The sequence below is a fragment of the Chaetodon trifascialis genome, chromosome 4 (genome assembly GCF_039877785.1).
Source record: "Chaetodon trifascialis isolate fChaTrf1 chromosome 4, fChaTrf1.hap1, whole genome shotgun sequence".
Classification (NCBI taxonomy): Eukaryota; Metazoa; Chordata; class Actinopteri; order Chaetodontiformes; family Chaetodontidae; genus Chaetodon; species Chaetodon trifascialis.
The window spans coordinates 10,408,590-10,424,351 of NC_092059.1; the positions used below are offsets into that span (position 1 = coordinate 10,408,590).

General features: G+C 43.7%; 1 protein-coding gene across 1 annotated transcript in view; it reads left to right on the top strand.

The window, feature by feature from the left end:
- The first annotated feature begins 9 nt into the window (after positions 1-9).
- cpamd8 (C3 and PZP like alpha-2-macroglobulin domain containing 8) overlaps positions 10-15,762 on the top strand; it is a 41,167-nt gene continuing 25,414 nt past the window's right edge. Inside the window, exons 1-22 of the mRNA XM_070960459.1 lie at positions 10-626; positions 2,642-2,793; positions 3,279-3,301; positions 3,935-4,100; positions 4,424-4,476; positions 4,997-5,014; positions 5,623-5,677; positions 5,854-5,967; positions 6,401-6,485; positions 6,683-6,791; positions 7,046-7,273; positions 7,405-7,575; positions 7,662-7,790; positions 7,950-8,148; positions 8,260-8,438; positions 9,523-9,672; positions 9,963-10,124; positions 10,226-10,368; positions 11,055-11,117; positions 12,041-12,272; positions 13,952-14,105; positions 15,506-15,636. Coding sequence (XP_070816560.1) covers positions 541-626; positions 2,642-2,793; positions 3,279-3,301; positions 3,935-4,100; positions 4,424-4,476; positions 4,997-5,014; positions 5,623-5,677; positions 5,854-5,967; positions 6,401-6,485; positions 6,683-6,791; positions 7,046-7,273; positions 7,405-7,575; positions 7,662-7,790; positions 7,950-8,148; positions 8,260-8,438; positions 9,523-9,672; positions 9,963-10,124; positions 10,226-10,368; positions 11,055-11,117; positions 12,041-12,272; positions 13,952-14,105; positions 15,506-15,636 — 2,802 coding nt within the window. The 5' untranslated portion in view covers positions 10-540. The remainder of the gene's footprint in view (positions 627-2,641; positions 2,794-3,278; positions 3,302-3,934; positions 4,101-4,423; positions 4,477-4,996; positions 5,015-5,622; positions 5,678-5,853; positions 5,968-6,400; positions 6,486-6,682; positions 6,792-7,045; positions 7,274-7,404; positions 7,576-7,661; positions 7,791-7,949; positions 8,149-8,259; positions 8,439-9,522; positions 9,673-9,962; positions 10,125-10,225; positions 10,369-11,054; positions 11,118-12,040; positions 12,273-13,951; positions 14,106-15,505; positions 15,637-15,762) is intronic.

Here is a 15,762-nt window from a genome sequence, read left to right on the forward strand (position 1 = left end):
TATTGAAGTGAATGAAGCGCAGCCTGACGCCGATCGCCTCCCGTCTCGCTGCTGTAGGAGCGGAGGAAAAAAAAAGGATCCATCGACTTGAAAGAGATCACCAGGAACAATCCGGGGAAGCAAGAAGTTGCACGGATTTTACATGTCAAACACTTCTTTACAGTGACATTTCTGCTCGCTGAAGTGGGAGGACGCTTACAATTTGTAATGCTGAAATATGAGAGAACGGAACCGGGGCGGGTGAAGGCACATGGGAGAGGACTGTCCGTGTACTCTGGGCTCTAAAAGAAAAAAAAAAAAAAAAGATTTTCTTGGAACTAGATTTGGCGAAGTGGAATGATTACAAAAAGTAGATCTTTGGTTCCGGGCGAAGCTCTGCACACCTACCACGCCAGCCAACCTCAATGGATAGATAGACTGGGAGGGCTGTAGGCACAGACTGTTGAAGTTTCATTTAACTTTTCATCAGCGCTGGAAGATCCAGCCTCCTTCAGAGAGGAGAGCCGATAATCCAGCATTATCTCGGTTACTGAGGCCAAAATGTTGCGGTTGTCTCTGACAGCTTTGAGTCTTTCGTGGACTTTGTTCATCTGCAATGTGAGCAGAACTTCTGCACAAGAAAGACAGTAAGTAGCCTCCGCTTGCATGTGTTGTCTTTGAAGCGTAGTGAAGCGCTTTAACGCCGCTACGAGCATTTCCGATGCTCTCAGTCGGGAACTGCAACATCTAAAACTCTAAATCCAGCCACTAAGTTTCTCATAAACTGGGAAAATAAAGTGATTATCCAGTTCATGTAACCTGTGGTCATTGCAACATTGGCCGTTCATTTCATACATGTGCAGTAAAGCGTCTTGATCATAAGTTTATTATATTTGCTGGATAATCAATCTGTCCTTACTGTCATGTTGTTGGTGAATACGTATGAGAATTTCATGGCATTACAGATGGTGACATTATCCTACAAGACATGTTTTTTCAGAGCGTTTCATTCACTGATGTGTTATTGGACTTGTGAGCATATTATTATTGAGACTGCGCTGCTGTTGTGTGCAGCTTTTGGAGAGTTAATGACAAATATTTAAGGTAAATTCACAGATTCAGTGTATCTCTGCGGTCCCAGAGGTGAAACTGGCTTTTGACTCTTTGATGCCATCAGTCACCTTCCTGTCAGCTGAGTCCTGACCTTGAGAGTAAAGAGTTGTAAACAATTCTTCCAGGTTATCCTTGAGTGCAGCTCTATGCACCAAATTCACAAAATTACCGACAACTGCAAGCTTGATTCACAAAGGAGAGCTTAAATCTAGTGTTGAGTATTAAACCGCTCAGCTGAGGGTGAAATTTGGGCAAAAAGCAAAAAAAGGCTAAGAGCATAAAACCATGTGACTGAACTAAATAGAAAGGACTGTTGAAAGACTTCACCTACAAAAGGGATCACAAATCCTTATCAGGCAGTGACCAGCTCTCAGCAAAGGACAAAAGTTGGCCAAAAACAATGAGAAGTTGAGTACATCAAGCCATGTGACTGAAATAAGCATGGTCTCCACCACCTGATCCAGGCTCATCCAAGAGCTGGTTAAACTCACTGTAGATCAAACACACAGAGTCAATTTCCTCGTATTATCTTCCTCCTCCCGAAGCCTTATTTTCCAGGGGATTTTCTCATGACTTTCTCTCTCAGGAACTGCAGTTGCCTCCGGCTATAATGCTGTAGTGCTGTAATGCCAACCACCTGATCCTTCTCTCAGGCATGCAGTTGGGTTTGTGCTCAAGGCTTTGCTCACTCCTAATTTGTGTGATCTTCAGTTAAGTTTTCAAGGGGGTGAGTCGGCCCAATTGCCTTAGAAATTGGAGTTGGAATGAGGGTGTCAGCACTGAAACAAAGAGATATTTAGGCTTATATTGTTTGACATGGTCTGCCACATGTGCGTGGATGCTTGTATCAGCTGCTCCACACACCCCTAAGAGAGCACCTATTATTCTCTTTGTTACCTGAGACATATCTCAGCACCAGATGGCATATTATTCTGTCACCCAAATAAAACTTAAATTGGGTTTTTCCCCCCCAGACTGTTGATTAGCATCAAAGACTGACCTTTGCTCTGTGGCTTCGGTGACACACTCCTTCCCTCAGTTAAATGTCAGAGTGACTGTGTGGAATCTCAGTCGTTATTCTTTTAAAACAGATGCTAAGGCTCGGTCAGAGGTGCCACCCAGAGAGAACACAAGAGGGGAAAGCTCATTGGCCAGCAGGTACTGGTGTCCCTGGTTGCCGTTGCAATCAAACCTGATCTCGCCGCACAAATCCGTGTGGATCTTGTGTTTGTGGGTGTGTGCATGGGTCAGGGAGAAAATGCAAAAGACTGGTTAAATTCTCTCAGGAATCAGGGATGGGAAGTGGCATCAGTGCCCATGGTATTCCTTCATATGCATCATGTATTTACCTCTGTCCTCCTTGTGTCTCTTTGTTCTATGACCTCTGACCTTTACTTTATCTCCTGCCACCACCTCTCCCTCTGCGATACCGCTTCTACTCTCTCACTCTTAATGTCTTGATGCTTTCCTTACCCCCCCTCCTTCCCCCTGCTTCCCCTCCTCTTCATCTTTCTCCGGCTCCCCTTTGTCCACCTCGCTCTTCTCTCAGGGGCTATTTAGTCGCTGCACCATCGGTGTTTCGAGCAGGCGTGGAGGAGAGCGTGAGCGTAACCATCTTCAATGCGAAAGCGGAGACACGCGTCCAGGTGCAGCTGTCAGTGAAGGGACAGACGGTCGCCCACAGCCACGGCTCAATGCTGGGTGAGAACAAATTCAGGAGCTGAGGTCATGCTGGCACAATGCATCACGTTTGGAAGGAAAACTTGCACTAACAAGTTGAGCAATGAGACATCCCCCTTTTGTGTGATTTATTCAAAGGATGTTGAGATCACACAGGCTGGCAAAAACATAGAGGTATATTGAAGAACACACAAAGTGAGGCTGCTTGTCCTTTGCCCTCATTGTGTGCTACTGACCAGCAATGCTTTTCATAGACATTATCTTTGATTGGAGGCATCAGCTCAGCCTCCCCCACCAGCCACTGAGTGTATACAGTGTGTGTTTTGTTTGACAGCAACATTAATAGATGATGCTAGCTCTACCACATAGTGGCACAGAGACAGGCTGCAGCTGGATTTCCTGCTAACCCAGTCTAGTCGCTCTCATACCTACTGGATATTAATAGCATTATACAGATGTTCATACAGATTTCATGACATTAAAATGTCTCATTGTTTCTGTTTTAGACAAAGGCACCATCAAACTAAAGGTGAGTCTGTAACTGTGTGTTCATCTTCGTTTGTTATCTCAGCAGTGTCCCACAGTATGCGCATGCTGCTTCCCAGCGCTGTTTAGCGGTGACAGCTGCACAGTAGTGAGAGCCCCTTGTCCGTTGTGTGCACATTCCTCAGGCAACATGCAAATCAACACTAACATTATTTGTAATGCAACATCTGTCTCTGCTCATTCATTGGGAATAAGGTAACAGCCTCAATATAATATGCAACAGCTGTTGACGTGCATGTATGGTCCGCCGCCCCCGAAGGCTGGAATAGATCAATCTAGTATACACAACTCGATTCTTCCCTTCTGTCTCTCTCTCTCTCCCCTCCCTGTAACCTCCACCCTCATTCTCGTGAAATACAGTCATGTGTAGTGTGCTGTGTTATAGCTTGGCATCTTCCTCTGGTGTTCAAATGTAGGTCTTTTCTTGTACTGTAGCTTTTCTTCTGTAAAAATGTACTAAAAATGTTGAATCAAGGTGAATAATTTCAAATTCTGCACAGCTGCCTAGAGTAAACATTTCAATCCTTCCCCCGTTGACCTAATTTACTTTCACTGAGTCCAGCCCTGATCCTCTTTGTGCTTGCTTTTGTGTATGTTTATGTGTGTTTTCCACCAGGTTCCCTCTGGGTTAAGGGGCCAGGCTCATCTGAAGGTGTGGGGGAACCGTCACCTCACAGAAGGAGGCTACATCTTCCACAACTACACCACCGTCACAGTGGAGAGCAAGGGCACGGCTGTCTTCATCCAGACTGACAAACCTGTCTACAAACCCAAACATAAAGGTTCCCTCATAGTGCGCTTGGTAGCTGATCAGTTAATTGCTGCACAAAAATGTAGAGAGTTGAGGATCTTTTTTAGGGTTTTGTCATAGAATTAAACTTGGTCAATGAGCCAAAATTGTTGGGTGTCATGGCCTACTTCTAATCGGATGTAGCATTTTAATTCATCTAATTAATCTAGACTCTCAATTTAATAAATTTGTTCAAGCAAAAGGTTTTTAGAATTTGGTCCGACACGAGTCAAAGATTCCTTGATCCAAGGAAAACTTTCAGTAATACTGGATAATATACCTTTTTTATAATGCTGTTTCCCTTTCTGCCTTTAGTGCTCATTAATGTCTACACAGTCACCCCCGAACTGAGGCCAGTAAACGACAAGGTAACGGCAATAAAGCTGCAACTCCAACACATGCACCAAAAACATCACAAGCATTAGACACAACTGGTTGCAGGCAAACAAACAATAAAGAACGGGGTAATGGATTTTGGTCAAAAATGTCCAGATACATTCATATCACTTTGGAACTTAATATTCAGCACGATCTGTAATCACTGGAATTAAGAGGGGAAACCTCGTCTCCAGTGAGTGCAGAGAATTGTACAGTTACCTATTTACAGAAGCCAAGCTAGAGTCATTTCTCTTGGAATGTCAGCAGCGGCTCCAAATATACTGTGCAACTGTGCAGACAGACGGTTTATTGATGTTTGCAGCTATAAAGGTCTGCTGCTGGTAAAAGGCAATACTCACTTTCACAGATGGATGATTGTTGGATAAGGAAGGAGTGGGGAGAAGCGCGGGGAAGAGAGGCATAGGATCCTCTCTCTGCTTTGCAGTTTGATTCATCGTGTCTTGTACTTGTCTTTCTCCTTTTTTTTTTCTTTTTTCAATTTCTTTGCAGATTGAGGCGTATGTTTTGGTGAGTGGAGGCTGGCGGGACCACCCAGGGGACACTGGCAATTTTAGCTCCCAGCCTGGTCGGAGATTACAGAGCAGAAGTCAGGGCAGCTCACCTAGATAACAGGGTGCTCTTTGGAACAGTACAAGGATAAACAACATGAAAGGAACCTCCTCTTTTCTCGTCTCTTCTCTTGGTTTTGTCTTTATCAGTCCCCCCACACTGTGTCTCCCTCTCTCATACTTACTGACCTCGCTCATTTATTGTCTCTCTTCCCAGATCTTGAGACGATTGCGGGGCAAATAACAAGCTGCTGTTTCATAAGAAGCTTAGGGAAGCCCATGCATGACTTATAGCTAGCGACAAGCACATCGATGTGTTCTTTTTACTACTCTCTTGCCTACAGCTTATGTATCACCTGAGGAAAAGCTGTAAAAGTATTTTGACAGTGATCTGAGACAGGAGCCAGGCCTCTGGGTCAAGTTCAGTTCAAGGACTGTCAGACCTGACTCAACAGTTACAATATATGACATTGCTACTGCGTAATAACAATGTGCAAATGAATTACTAACATACAGTCATAGTTCAACACTTCAGCTGGTTTCTGAACTTCTAATTTGATCTCTCAGGATCCAAGAGGATCCAGGATGGTCCAGTGGAAAGGCCTAAAATCTATCTGCTGTGGTGAGCCACATCTTCTACAATGCATTTACATCATCTTTGTGCAGCCTGTAGATTCAAATTTAATTGCAGTGTTTCTCTCCTTGATAATATCACTGAGTGTATGTGTGCACTACATGGTTCATCACTCCCAGGCATACGGGCATCGATGGTGTTAACTAGATTTCTCTGTCCTGAAGGTGTTGTGAACATGAGCTTCCCTCTGTCGGACCAGCCTGTGTTTGGAGAGTGGTTTATCTTTGTGGAGGTGCAGGGCCACACCTATAACAAGTCGTTTGAAGTGCAGAAATATGGTGAGGTGCCGCACATGCGAGAGAGTTCTGCACAGCGGTTGATAGCATTGTTTAGCAAGAGTCCTTTGTGTTTTATTTTATTTTTACATTTTAAGCACTTTAAATTGCCCTGTAGTTAATTCTTGTTTTGTCTTTGTAGTAATGATATGTTGATATTCCATGTTTGGTGGATTTTTTTTCCTTTGTGGAGCAAACAAAACTTAAAAATTGAGTCTTTCAGAAATTAGTTGTACTTCATTCTGAAAAACGTCTTTAGAGAAAAGTAGAGGAGCAAGTTTTTTTCCCAGAAGACGCACTCCTGCAATGAGCGTGGTTGCAGAATGACATTACTTAGTGCATCACAGACAGGCCAGAAAGCTACTGATGAGCTGTACAGGATATAATACAGCAAAAATTAAAATTAAAAAGTCATATTCTGTCACCTTCCTCACAGTGATGCCCAAGTTTGAGTTGGTGATCGATCCGCCGCGCTACATTCGTGATCTGAACTCCTGCGAGCAAGCTACAGTCAGGGCCAAGTAAGTCACTGAAAATACAGCATAGAATACACCAAACAGAAATCTCCCTCATCTGTGTGAAGGGTCACTTTTGTTTGGCTCACTATCCATTTAACGCTGGTACCTGTAGCTCTGTTTTATTACGTTCATGGAGCTTTTTCCATCGATTCTTGATTCTCTGACCTTTGCTGCCTTTTACATGTGTCAATGTTGTACAGGTACACCTTTGGGAAACCAGTGGCAGGGAAGTTGACAGTGAACATGACAGTGAATGGAGTGGGCTACTACCGGCATGAGATGGGTCATCCTGTAATTAAAACCATGGAGGTCTGTTTACCTATTCCCTGACACTGCGTGTTAATGCTCCTGTCTTTGAATTTATAATCAAATTCAAATCTTGAAATGAGATTGTTGATTGTGTGACCTGAATTGTTAGTTTGGGCTGAATTTTGAACCCCTCAAAATACTATTATTATCATACATACGTTGCACATAATTATTATTATGGGTGATCCAAACCCTGGCACTAGAATTATGTTCCACAAGTTCACAGTACCGTATCCCTCCTCTGCTGTTCTCAGATCAAAGGCTCTGCAAACTTCAGCCTGTGTGTCAAGGACATGATGCCCTTGGATGTAGCTGATCACTTCAGGGGCTCTGTGAGCATTTGGGCTTCAGTGACCAGCGTAGATGGAAGCAGGCAAACCACATTTGATGATTCAACACCCGTCCATAAGCAGCTCATCGACATCAAATACTCCAAGGACACACGCAAACAGTTCAAGCCCGGTCTGCCTTACAAAGGGAAGGTGAGGCAGCAAAATTTTGCATTTGACACTGTAGACACACAACCACAGTATGGACTAAAGAAAACATAATATTTGCCATCTTATAGCTATAGTTAGCTGTTATTGGTTCATGTTTAACCCTCTCCCTGTAGATTGAAGTGACCTACCCTGATGGGAGCCCGGCTGATGGGGTGAGGGTGCGTGTCAAGGCAGAGCTGACCCCCAAGGACAATGTCTACACCAGTGAACTGATCTCCAAAGAGGGCCAGGCCACCTTTGAGATCCCCTCCATCCCTACCGCTGCCCAGTATGTCTGGCTAGAGGTCAGTGGCTGTAGTAGCAGAAGTGAGAAGGTCATTTAAAATATATCTTATGAAAACTTAGTTTCATTTTTTATTTTTTGGCATAGACAAAGGTGACGTCCATTGACGGCAAGACAGTAGGAGACCAGTATTTGCCCAGCTACCTGTCAATCAGTAGCTGGTACTCTCCCAGCAGGTGTCACATCCAGATTCAGAGCCCCAGCGCCCCACTCAAGGTAAGAGCTGCCTTCTTTGCAGTCTAAATTTCCAGGCAAAATCCTCTGAATGTGCTCTTGTTCAGCATTAATGTTGGAATTTTTCTTCAAAAGCATGATGGTACAGTATCACCAGTAACATATTAATGGCAGCTGATTTGGCTTTTTCTGTTTGTGTAGGTCGGCCAAGAAGCAGAAGTTGCTCTCAAATCCACCTGTCCCTGTAACTTCACCCTCCACTACGAGGTGACATCCAGAGGGAACATCATGCTATCCGGCCAGCAGTCGGCCAATCTGACAGCCTCTCACCGAGAAAAAAGGGCGACAGTCACCTTTGACAAGAACATTCACACCACCCACCTGCCTCCGTCTGCCTCTGGTACGTATCCCCTGGATTTTAATAGATTAAAGATGTACAGAAAACTTGTTCTGCAGTCCTTTTTAGGACATCTGATATGTTTTTTTGAATCAGCCTCCTCTGCCGTGTCAGGTGTTGCAGGCTCCTCCTCCTCCCAGGCCGAGATGGACAGCTGTGTGTCATATCTACGTTTCCCAGTTAGCCACAGCATGGCACCCCTTAGCCGTCTGCTTGTCTTCTACGTGAGGGAAAATGGCGAAGGCGTCACAGACAGTCTGCAAATCCCTATCCAGCCTGACTTTGAAAACCAGGTTTGTATTATCTTGAAATTGTGCAAGGCCTTATTCCTGCCTATTTGTTTACTCCACACATGGCTGCAGGGAAAAGCATTTCATCTGTAGCACCCTTTATTACCCTATTAACGCACATTAACGTTATGATAAGTGGGAGTAATTTCCTTGGCCAAACATTGATGTTGGATATAAATGAGTGACTGTAAAAATAGTTTTATTATATAATAATTAATAAAAACCTGGAGAAAAAGTGGTGCAGCCTGTGTATACATTTTGGAGCTGAGCCCAAGTGTCCATGCACCAGCTCTGTCCACAGTGTAATGTCTGTAAACAAACAGCTGTGTTGGCCTGGGAGAGCTCCCCAGTTCCTGCCTGCATTAGGTGGAGTTAACTCCCTGAAGTATTTACAGCTCCCTGGTATGTCATTACAACACTCTGTGTGTGTGCGTGTGTGTGTGTATGTGTGTGTGGGTGTGTTGGAGGAGGGGGTTGTGAGGGCATGATTAGACAGAGGCCATGCAGGCTGCAGGCAGATGAGTGGGGTCGTGACAGGAGAGGATGACAGGTTACAGAGTGGTGAAAGGAGGGCAGCGGAACCGATTAACGGGGCTAATTTGTGACTGCGCGCTGCTGAAAAATGGTTTTGATGTGTGAAAGTTTATGGCCGACTCTCACCATCCCTCCTTCTTTCAAAGCCTGTAGTTTTCCACTCTGTCCTTCCACATCGTACTGTCTAACACTGCAGGACTGACGCTCCTCTACTGTATACGACACAAACATGCTGAACAACTGTCAGGCAACACTGCCAGCTACTGCTGAAACATTTAGTCAGTTAATTGATTCGGTATGTCTGCAGAAAAGTAAGCAAAAGCAACTTTAATGATTGATTTATCGTTTATGTCATTTTAAAATGCCAGTGCTGGCTCCAGCTGTTCAGTGAGAGGGTTTGCCGTATAGATTTTGAAATATATCATTAGTTGCATCCCTGCTGCCAACTGTTGAGGTTTAATCTGCAATATTGTGGTCTAAAAACTTTAAAAAATGCATGCTTGCCCATAGAAATGCTTATTTTATGATTTGCATATCGTTTGTTGGTTTGCAGGTGTCTGTTTCTCTGTCAGCTAATGAGTCCATGCCGGGGGACCCTGTGACCCTGCATGTCCGGGGAGAAAAAGGCTCCTGTGTGTGTGTGGCCACTGTGGATAAGAGCCTTTATCTACTAAAGCCTGACTTCCAGCTCAGTCCAGACAAGGTCGGCCTTAAGTTTATAGTGATGTCTCATTCATTGTCTAGCTGCTGTTTTGAAAATAATCTGGCATTCAATGATGTAGTTTTGTTTTGATCTGAGCATCCAGCTTCATATATTTCTCTCATTTCACTGTTACTTTTTATACATATTTGCTTTGTCTTAAAGCAGTGATTCTAGATGAAAATGTGATGACTTTTGACCTTACATATTGATGTATATGCATGTCACTTGGAGCTGCATTTGTTTGTGTAGCTGTGTTTGTGTGCTTATATGAATGTGTTTCGTCTGTGCAGGTGTTTAAAGAGCTGGCAGACTTTGACGTTTCCGATGCCTTCGGCATTCCTAAAGACGACGGGCACTTCTGGTGGCCTGGGCTGTCATCGAAGAGACGCAGGCGGTCCTCCGTGTTCCCGTGGCACTGGGACATCACCAAAGACGCTCGCTTCGCTTTCACAGTGAGAACACACACTTGGCTTGACAGCCCACAGCGAGGACACGGCAATACAAAAATAGTAATCTTAGCATGTGTTTTTATTTCTCCGTATGTTTAACTCAGGAAACAGGCCTGGTTGTGATGACAGATATGGTGAGTTTAAACCACCGGCAGAGTGGGGGCATGTACACAGACGAGGCCGTTCCCGCCTTCCAGCCGCACACCTCCACCTTAGTGGCTGCCATGCATTCTCGACCCTCGACCAGGTAAACGGCCTTCTGCAGAGAGGTCAAAGATGGTCTCTGGACATCAGCTGACCACTCAGGTCCAGAATTGTTTATCTAAAAGTGAGATTTTAGGTCTTGCTTAAAGAAATTAAGCTTCTGACGTTAACATAATGGCTGTTAAAAAGATAAAAACTGGCCTTTCTCTGTTAGCATTAACCCGTATGTGTTAGGATGGTCTCGCTCATCATTAAGGATGTCTGTGTTGGAATGCATTGCTTTTTAAATGACCCTGCTGCTTATTCCACTCCTCTTAATGCTGCATGGCAGAAGTTATCGATGTGTTATTGATACTCGACCACACACTCAGATACATATGCGGTCACTTCTCTGAAAAGCAAGCTCATGAGAAAGCAATGATTACTTATTATATTCTAGCAATACACAGGATTTCTCATGCTTGGGTTGAACAAGTTCTCCAAAATGAGTAATAGGCACGCAGAGAAAAACATGACAAAACAAATTAGCTTTGTTAGTTTGTCCATATTTTAGGCCTGCATTCCTTAATGCCACGGATACTTCTCATTTTAGTGATGAACATTAAACACATGACGTGACTTAGTGAATGTCAGCGTGGAATTCAGAATAATACATTTTCCAATTATGGTATTGCTTTATTGTGAGCAGCTGAAGCCTTTTATTGATGTCAGCTTGTGTTTTGGTTGCAGAGCAGAGAAGCGTAGGCGTACATTTTTCCCAGAGACTTGGGTGTGGCACTGTCTCAACGTCAGGTATTTCAATCTTTATATAAATATTTCACTTGTGTGTGTGTATGTGTGTGTTACATGCCTGTGGCTAGATATATCAGGTGCACCAGATTGTCTGTACTTACATGGGATTTAGTCAAAATCTAAAGCGTGTAGGGGAGAAGCAAAAACATGCAGGGATGAAACAGAGGCAGGAGACAAAAGGAGAGAAGTTCATGGAGTGAAAGAGGAGATAAGGAGGAGACAGAACAGAGGGAGAAATCGAGGTGTGAAGGCAAGAATGTGGGAATGGAGAAGAAGAGGGGAAGATGGGAAGGAAGGATAAGAGGGAGGTGCTGGAAAGGTGCGAGCAGAGTTCGTGTGAGAGGACGGATGTTCCATCACTCCAGCAGCGTCCAGCATTTCCCCCCTTTGGGTGTGAATGTGCCTCATTTAAATTGGGCGATCTTGGAACGGACTTTCACTTTCTCAACAGCTCCTTCCATTCATTTTCAGCCAATATAAATGAACTGCCCATAGATTTCCATACGCTTGATTCCTTTGGATGGGACTTCAGCTCTGCCTAATTTCCTGTGAAGTCCAAAGCTCTGATTTCCCTTAAAAGTCCATTAAAGCGGATTTTGGGCAACTTTGATCAAAAGGAAAGGCGTACATGCAGTTTTTCAAGTTTATTATGCCCTGTGACAGTTTGCCAAGACTAACATTAAATATGTGTTGCCAATAATGATCTCAGCCCATTTCATTCAAAGAAACAGATCGGGTCAACACCTGACTGTACCTCACGCCTATCCATTTTACAGTGTTTGCTGTAGTTACACTGGTGCAGGTGGTGGTGTTGACACAGGTGTTGCTAACATTAAACATGAAAAGGATGCTAAAATCTCTTTTACTGCACTGTGCAATTAAGTCTGCTACTCAAGTTGTATCTCAACATGTGTCACTTACAGCTCTGAAAGCGGGGAGGCTGAGCTGCGATTCGACGTGCCGGATTCGATCACCACATGGGTGACAGAAGCTGTTGGCCTGTCAGAGGAGAAGGGGCTGGGCATAGCGAAGAGAGCCGAGCTTCGTACCTTCAAGCCCTTCTTTGTTGACTTCACGTTGCCCTACAGCTTGATCAGAGGGGAGCAGACCAAAGTTCCTCTCACTGTCTACAACTACCTGCCAACCTGCTCTGAGGTAAAGTGATGAATGAGAGGGCAGATGGAGAGGAAACAAGGCTCATCAGCATTCGCCATCGCACAGCACAAACCTCACACTCTTCATCTCAGCCATATTTCTGAACATGGCAAGGGGATCACTTCTTCACAGGAAGCAGGGATGCAGCTTATAGGGCCAAGCTCATGTTTTGCAAGTTTTAGCCCATTACCTACAATTTCTGAGCATTTCACCTTACTGTCAGCCATTTTCCAAACATGCTTTTAAAATCAGTGCAAAGGTTTTCAGAGTATCTGCAGGGTGATTTCGATATTTCCTGCTTTTTTCTTCTGTTTTAAAACGTTACATGAAACAGAGTTAATATAAATGTTTTTACTGTGGTGAAACATTGCATACAGTAAATTAACAATGATCTGATAAAGCTTGAGGCACCCTTGGCCCAGCCTCAAGGCACCCTGGGGTGCAGATTATCCATTAATCCATTCATTTTCTGCCACTTATAAGGGTCCAGATCTTGTTAACTTAATCATATCATTAGGCTTCATTGTTATATACTGCTGGAAAACACCGAAACAATTCATATGCAATGATAAATAATTCAAGTCCACATTTTCCCTCCTGGTTTGACCAGCGAAACAGGTAATAGATTGCATTTTATGTGGTATGAAAAAAGTCTTTAAAAACCCTCAATGTCAAGTGAAAAAAAGTCACTGGCGACTTTATATGTATGAGACAAGACACACCTCTTGACCATAAGTGGGAGTCAGCATCAACAAGGATAGAGCACAGGAAATTGTCCACTTAAATAAATCAGAAAAAGGGTTAAACTGCTAAACAAAAAAATGTCTTAGCAAGTTGATTTTCATATTATATGGGCATTAGTAGATAGCAGAGGTTGTCTGGAAAGTAGGAAAGTCAGTCATTTTATACAGCTCAGTATTACAGTCAACACATGATGTGCTTCACAGGTGATGGGCTAAAACATACAAACCACTGTGATGGTCCTTTTTTTATTTCTGCACTTAGAGCAACCACTGTGATGTCAAACCAATGTGATAAATGATGCTTGTTATGGAATAACTGGAGGTGAGTAGGCCCGGGGATACTGAGGGATTGGAAATGGTGGCCAAAGGAAAGCACAGGTTTGTACGGAGGAGATATGAGATTAGCCCAGAAGTATGTTTTAGTGCTCACTTTGAATAGCCCTCTAAGCTTCGTCTTGGCCTTAAGTGGGTCCATCCTGCACTCCACACAGATGACATCATGATGTTTGCAGATGAGCCTGTAAAATGGCCTGTGCGTGTGCTGTCCTGATGACATGTTAGGTGAATATGCAAACCAGCGTAGCCCTTCCTTTGATGTCCACCCCAGCAACATGTGATTCCTATATTTTCTGCTCAGTTATTTATGACTTGTGGCGTGTGGATAAAGAACAGTTAAAAGATCCCTCTGCATTACCGAGCCCTCTGTGAAAATTGGACGATGAGTGGAACTTAATCCTTCAGGGAGCTTGAGAAGCATGAGTCAGTCAGCATGGAAAATTCACAATGTGATTTAAAAATTCTCCCTCGCTTTCAGAGCTTTGAGGAGAACACGCTATATGAGGGAGGGGCGTACCGGCAGAAATGATGTCATTGTGGCCTGTCAGAGGAGATCAATTGCCTCTGATTTGTCTCTTCCTCTCCCCTCTCCTCTCACAGGTTCATGTTAAAGTCTCAGTTCCGAAAGGCATAAAGTTTGTTGGCCACCCTGGAAAGCACCACCTTACCAGGAAGAAGTGTGTTGCTCCTGGAGAGGCTACACCTACATCCATTGTACTGTCTTTCACTGAACTGGGGTCAGCAAACATCACAGGTACTGTAGAATAAGGGAAATTAAATTGCAATAACTACATCTAACTATGTGCTTGTCTGTCAACTATTAGTATTACATCATTTTAAATGCTTTTCTAGGCAGGGTGGAAGTATTTTAACATGATCTTGTTCCCAAAAGACACTCATTTTTTCATAATGCGATCACACAAATTTAGGTGAGATGATCAGATATCGTATATTTTCTAAAGAAAAATGTTGCTATTTCATTAAAATAGGTACGAAGGAGCTTTATATTTGCTTAAAGACATTGAGTAATGTTAAAATACTGCAACAGTTTAAGATCAGCTGTTTTAATATCCCACAATCCCTTTGGCATGATCGGAAAGGAAGCAGCTGAGCCTTTGTTTTCAACATCCGCGTCAGAGTTTTAATGCTCATGTAAACAATGCAGATTAGATTGTGCTGGGTCATGGAAATAGTGTTATTTGAATTCTTAAATGGCATGGCACTTAAAAAAAAAAAAAAAATAGCAGCCTTTCACCATGACATCAGTGCTCTCTGTGTGATGCCTTACAAAAAGGCAAGCCTTTGACTTAAGCGAACTCTGCTGGCCAAGGAGCTGAGCTGTGTGTGATCTGGTCACCCACCCAGAGTTACAAACAGTCCCCTCCAGAGCGCATGTGAGAACAAAGCGGGCCAGCAGTGGGGGAGCAACCAGAGCTGTGCTGTGACACTCAGTGGCATGTTGATGAGTTTGCAGGTCACTGGCGGTCAATGGGCCCCCCATGGCCCCACTCCTAGTCCCCTGGCCCCTTGTGTTTCCCTCTCAGTACACACACACAAAGAGACGCCACTGGCACAGGGCCACATTTCCAATGTGCTCCCCAGCAAGAGAACTGGGAGTCCTCTTACAGACATGTTTGTCCTGCGTAATGTATGTTGATGTCCACAGTTGACATTAAAGATGCGGCCTGATCCAGGTAGTAGTGATTTTTGACTTCATAAACAAATGTTTTGATGTTTTTTTCAAATCCTTGATGTTTTATCAATATCATTATGATATGTATGCTGCATATTTATTAAATCCCCCCATAAAGAGTGACTCATAAGTACTTCAGTAAGATGGAGGTTAATGTGTAGATTGAAAAAAGGTCCCTCAGCCCCAGTGCTCCCAGCCCAACCATTAGCATTTTATTAAATAACATACTGCATATAGAAGTGGACAATAACTCAAACATACTTTTCTCTGAGTGGGTAAAACCAATAATTTGTGGCTTTGGAGAGCGATGGCCACTTTACATGTTCTTCAGGCTCTTTAGGGACTAGCAGCTGGCTTGGGCCGACGTTCCACAGAGCCTGTAGACAACCAAGAGGGGTGATAATGTGCTGTGACATAACTGAAAGAAGGAAAGCTGATTATGTTCTCTGCTGGCCCGATAGCCCGTGCCATTGCCTACAGTGAACCAAGCTGCTGCTCCGATGGACTCCAGACAGGCAAAACGGGCAATGATGTGGACGAAAGAAGGACCCCAATTGGCCTGGACTATGTCCGCAGGACTGTCCAGGTGGAGGTAAGAGAGCTGATATTGACTAATAAAGAAGACTTGCATTTATATATTTAATTTATTCAGCATTAGGTTAGAATTTTGTTGAGATAATCTGTCAGAACCTTTTATATTTTTTCCATTTATCCCACT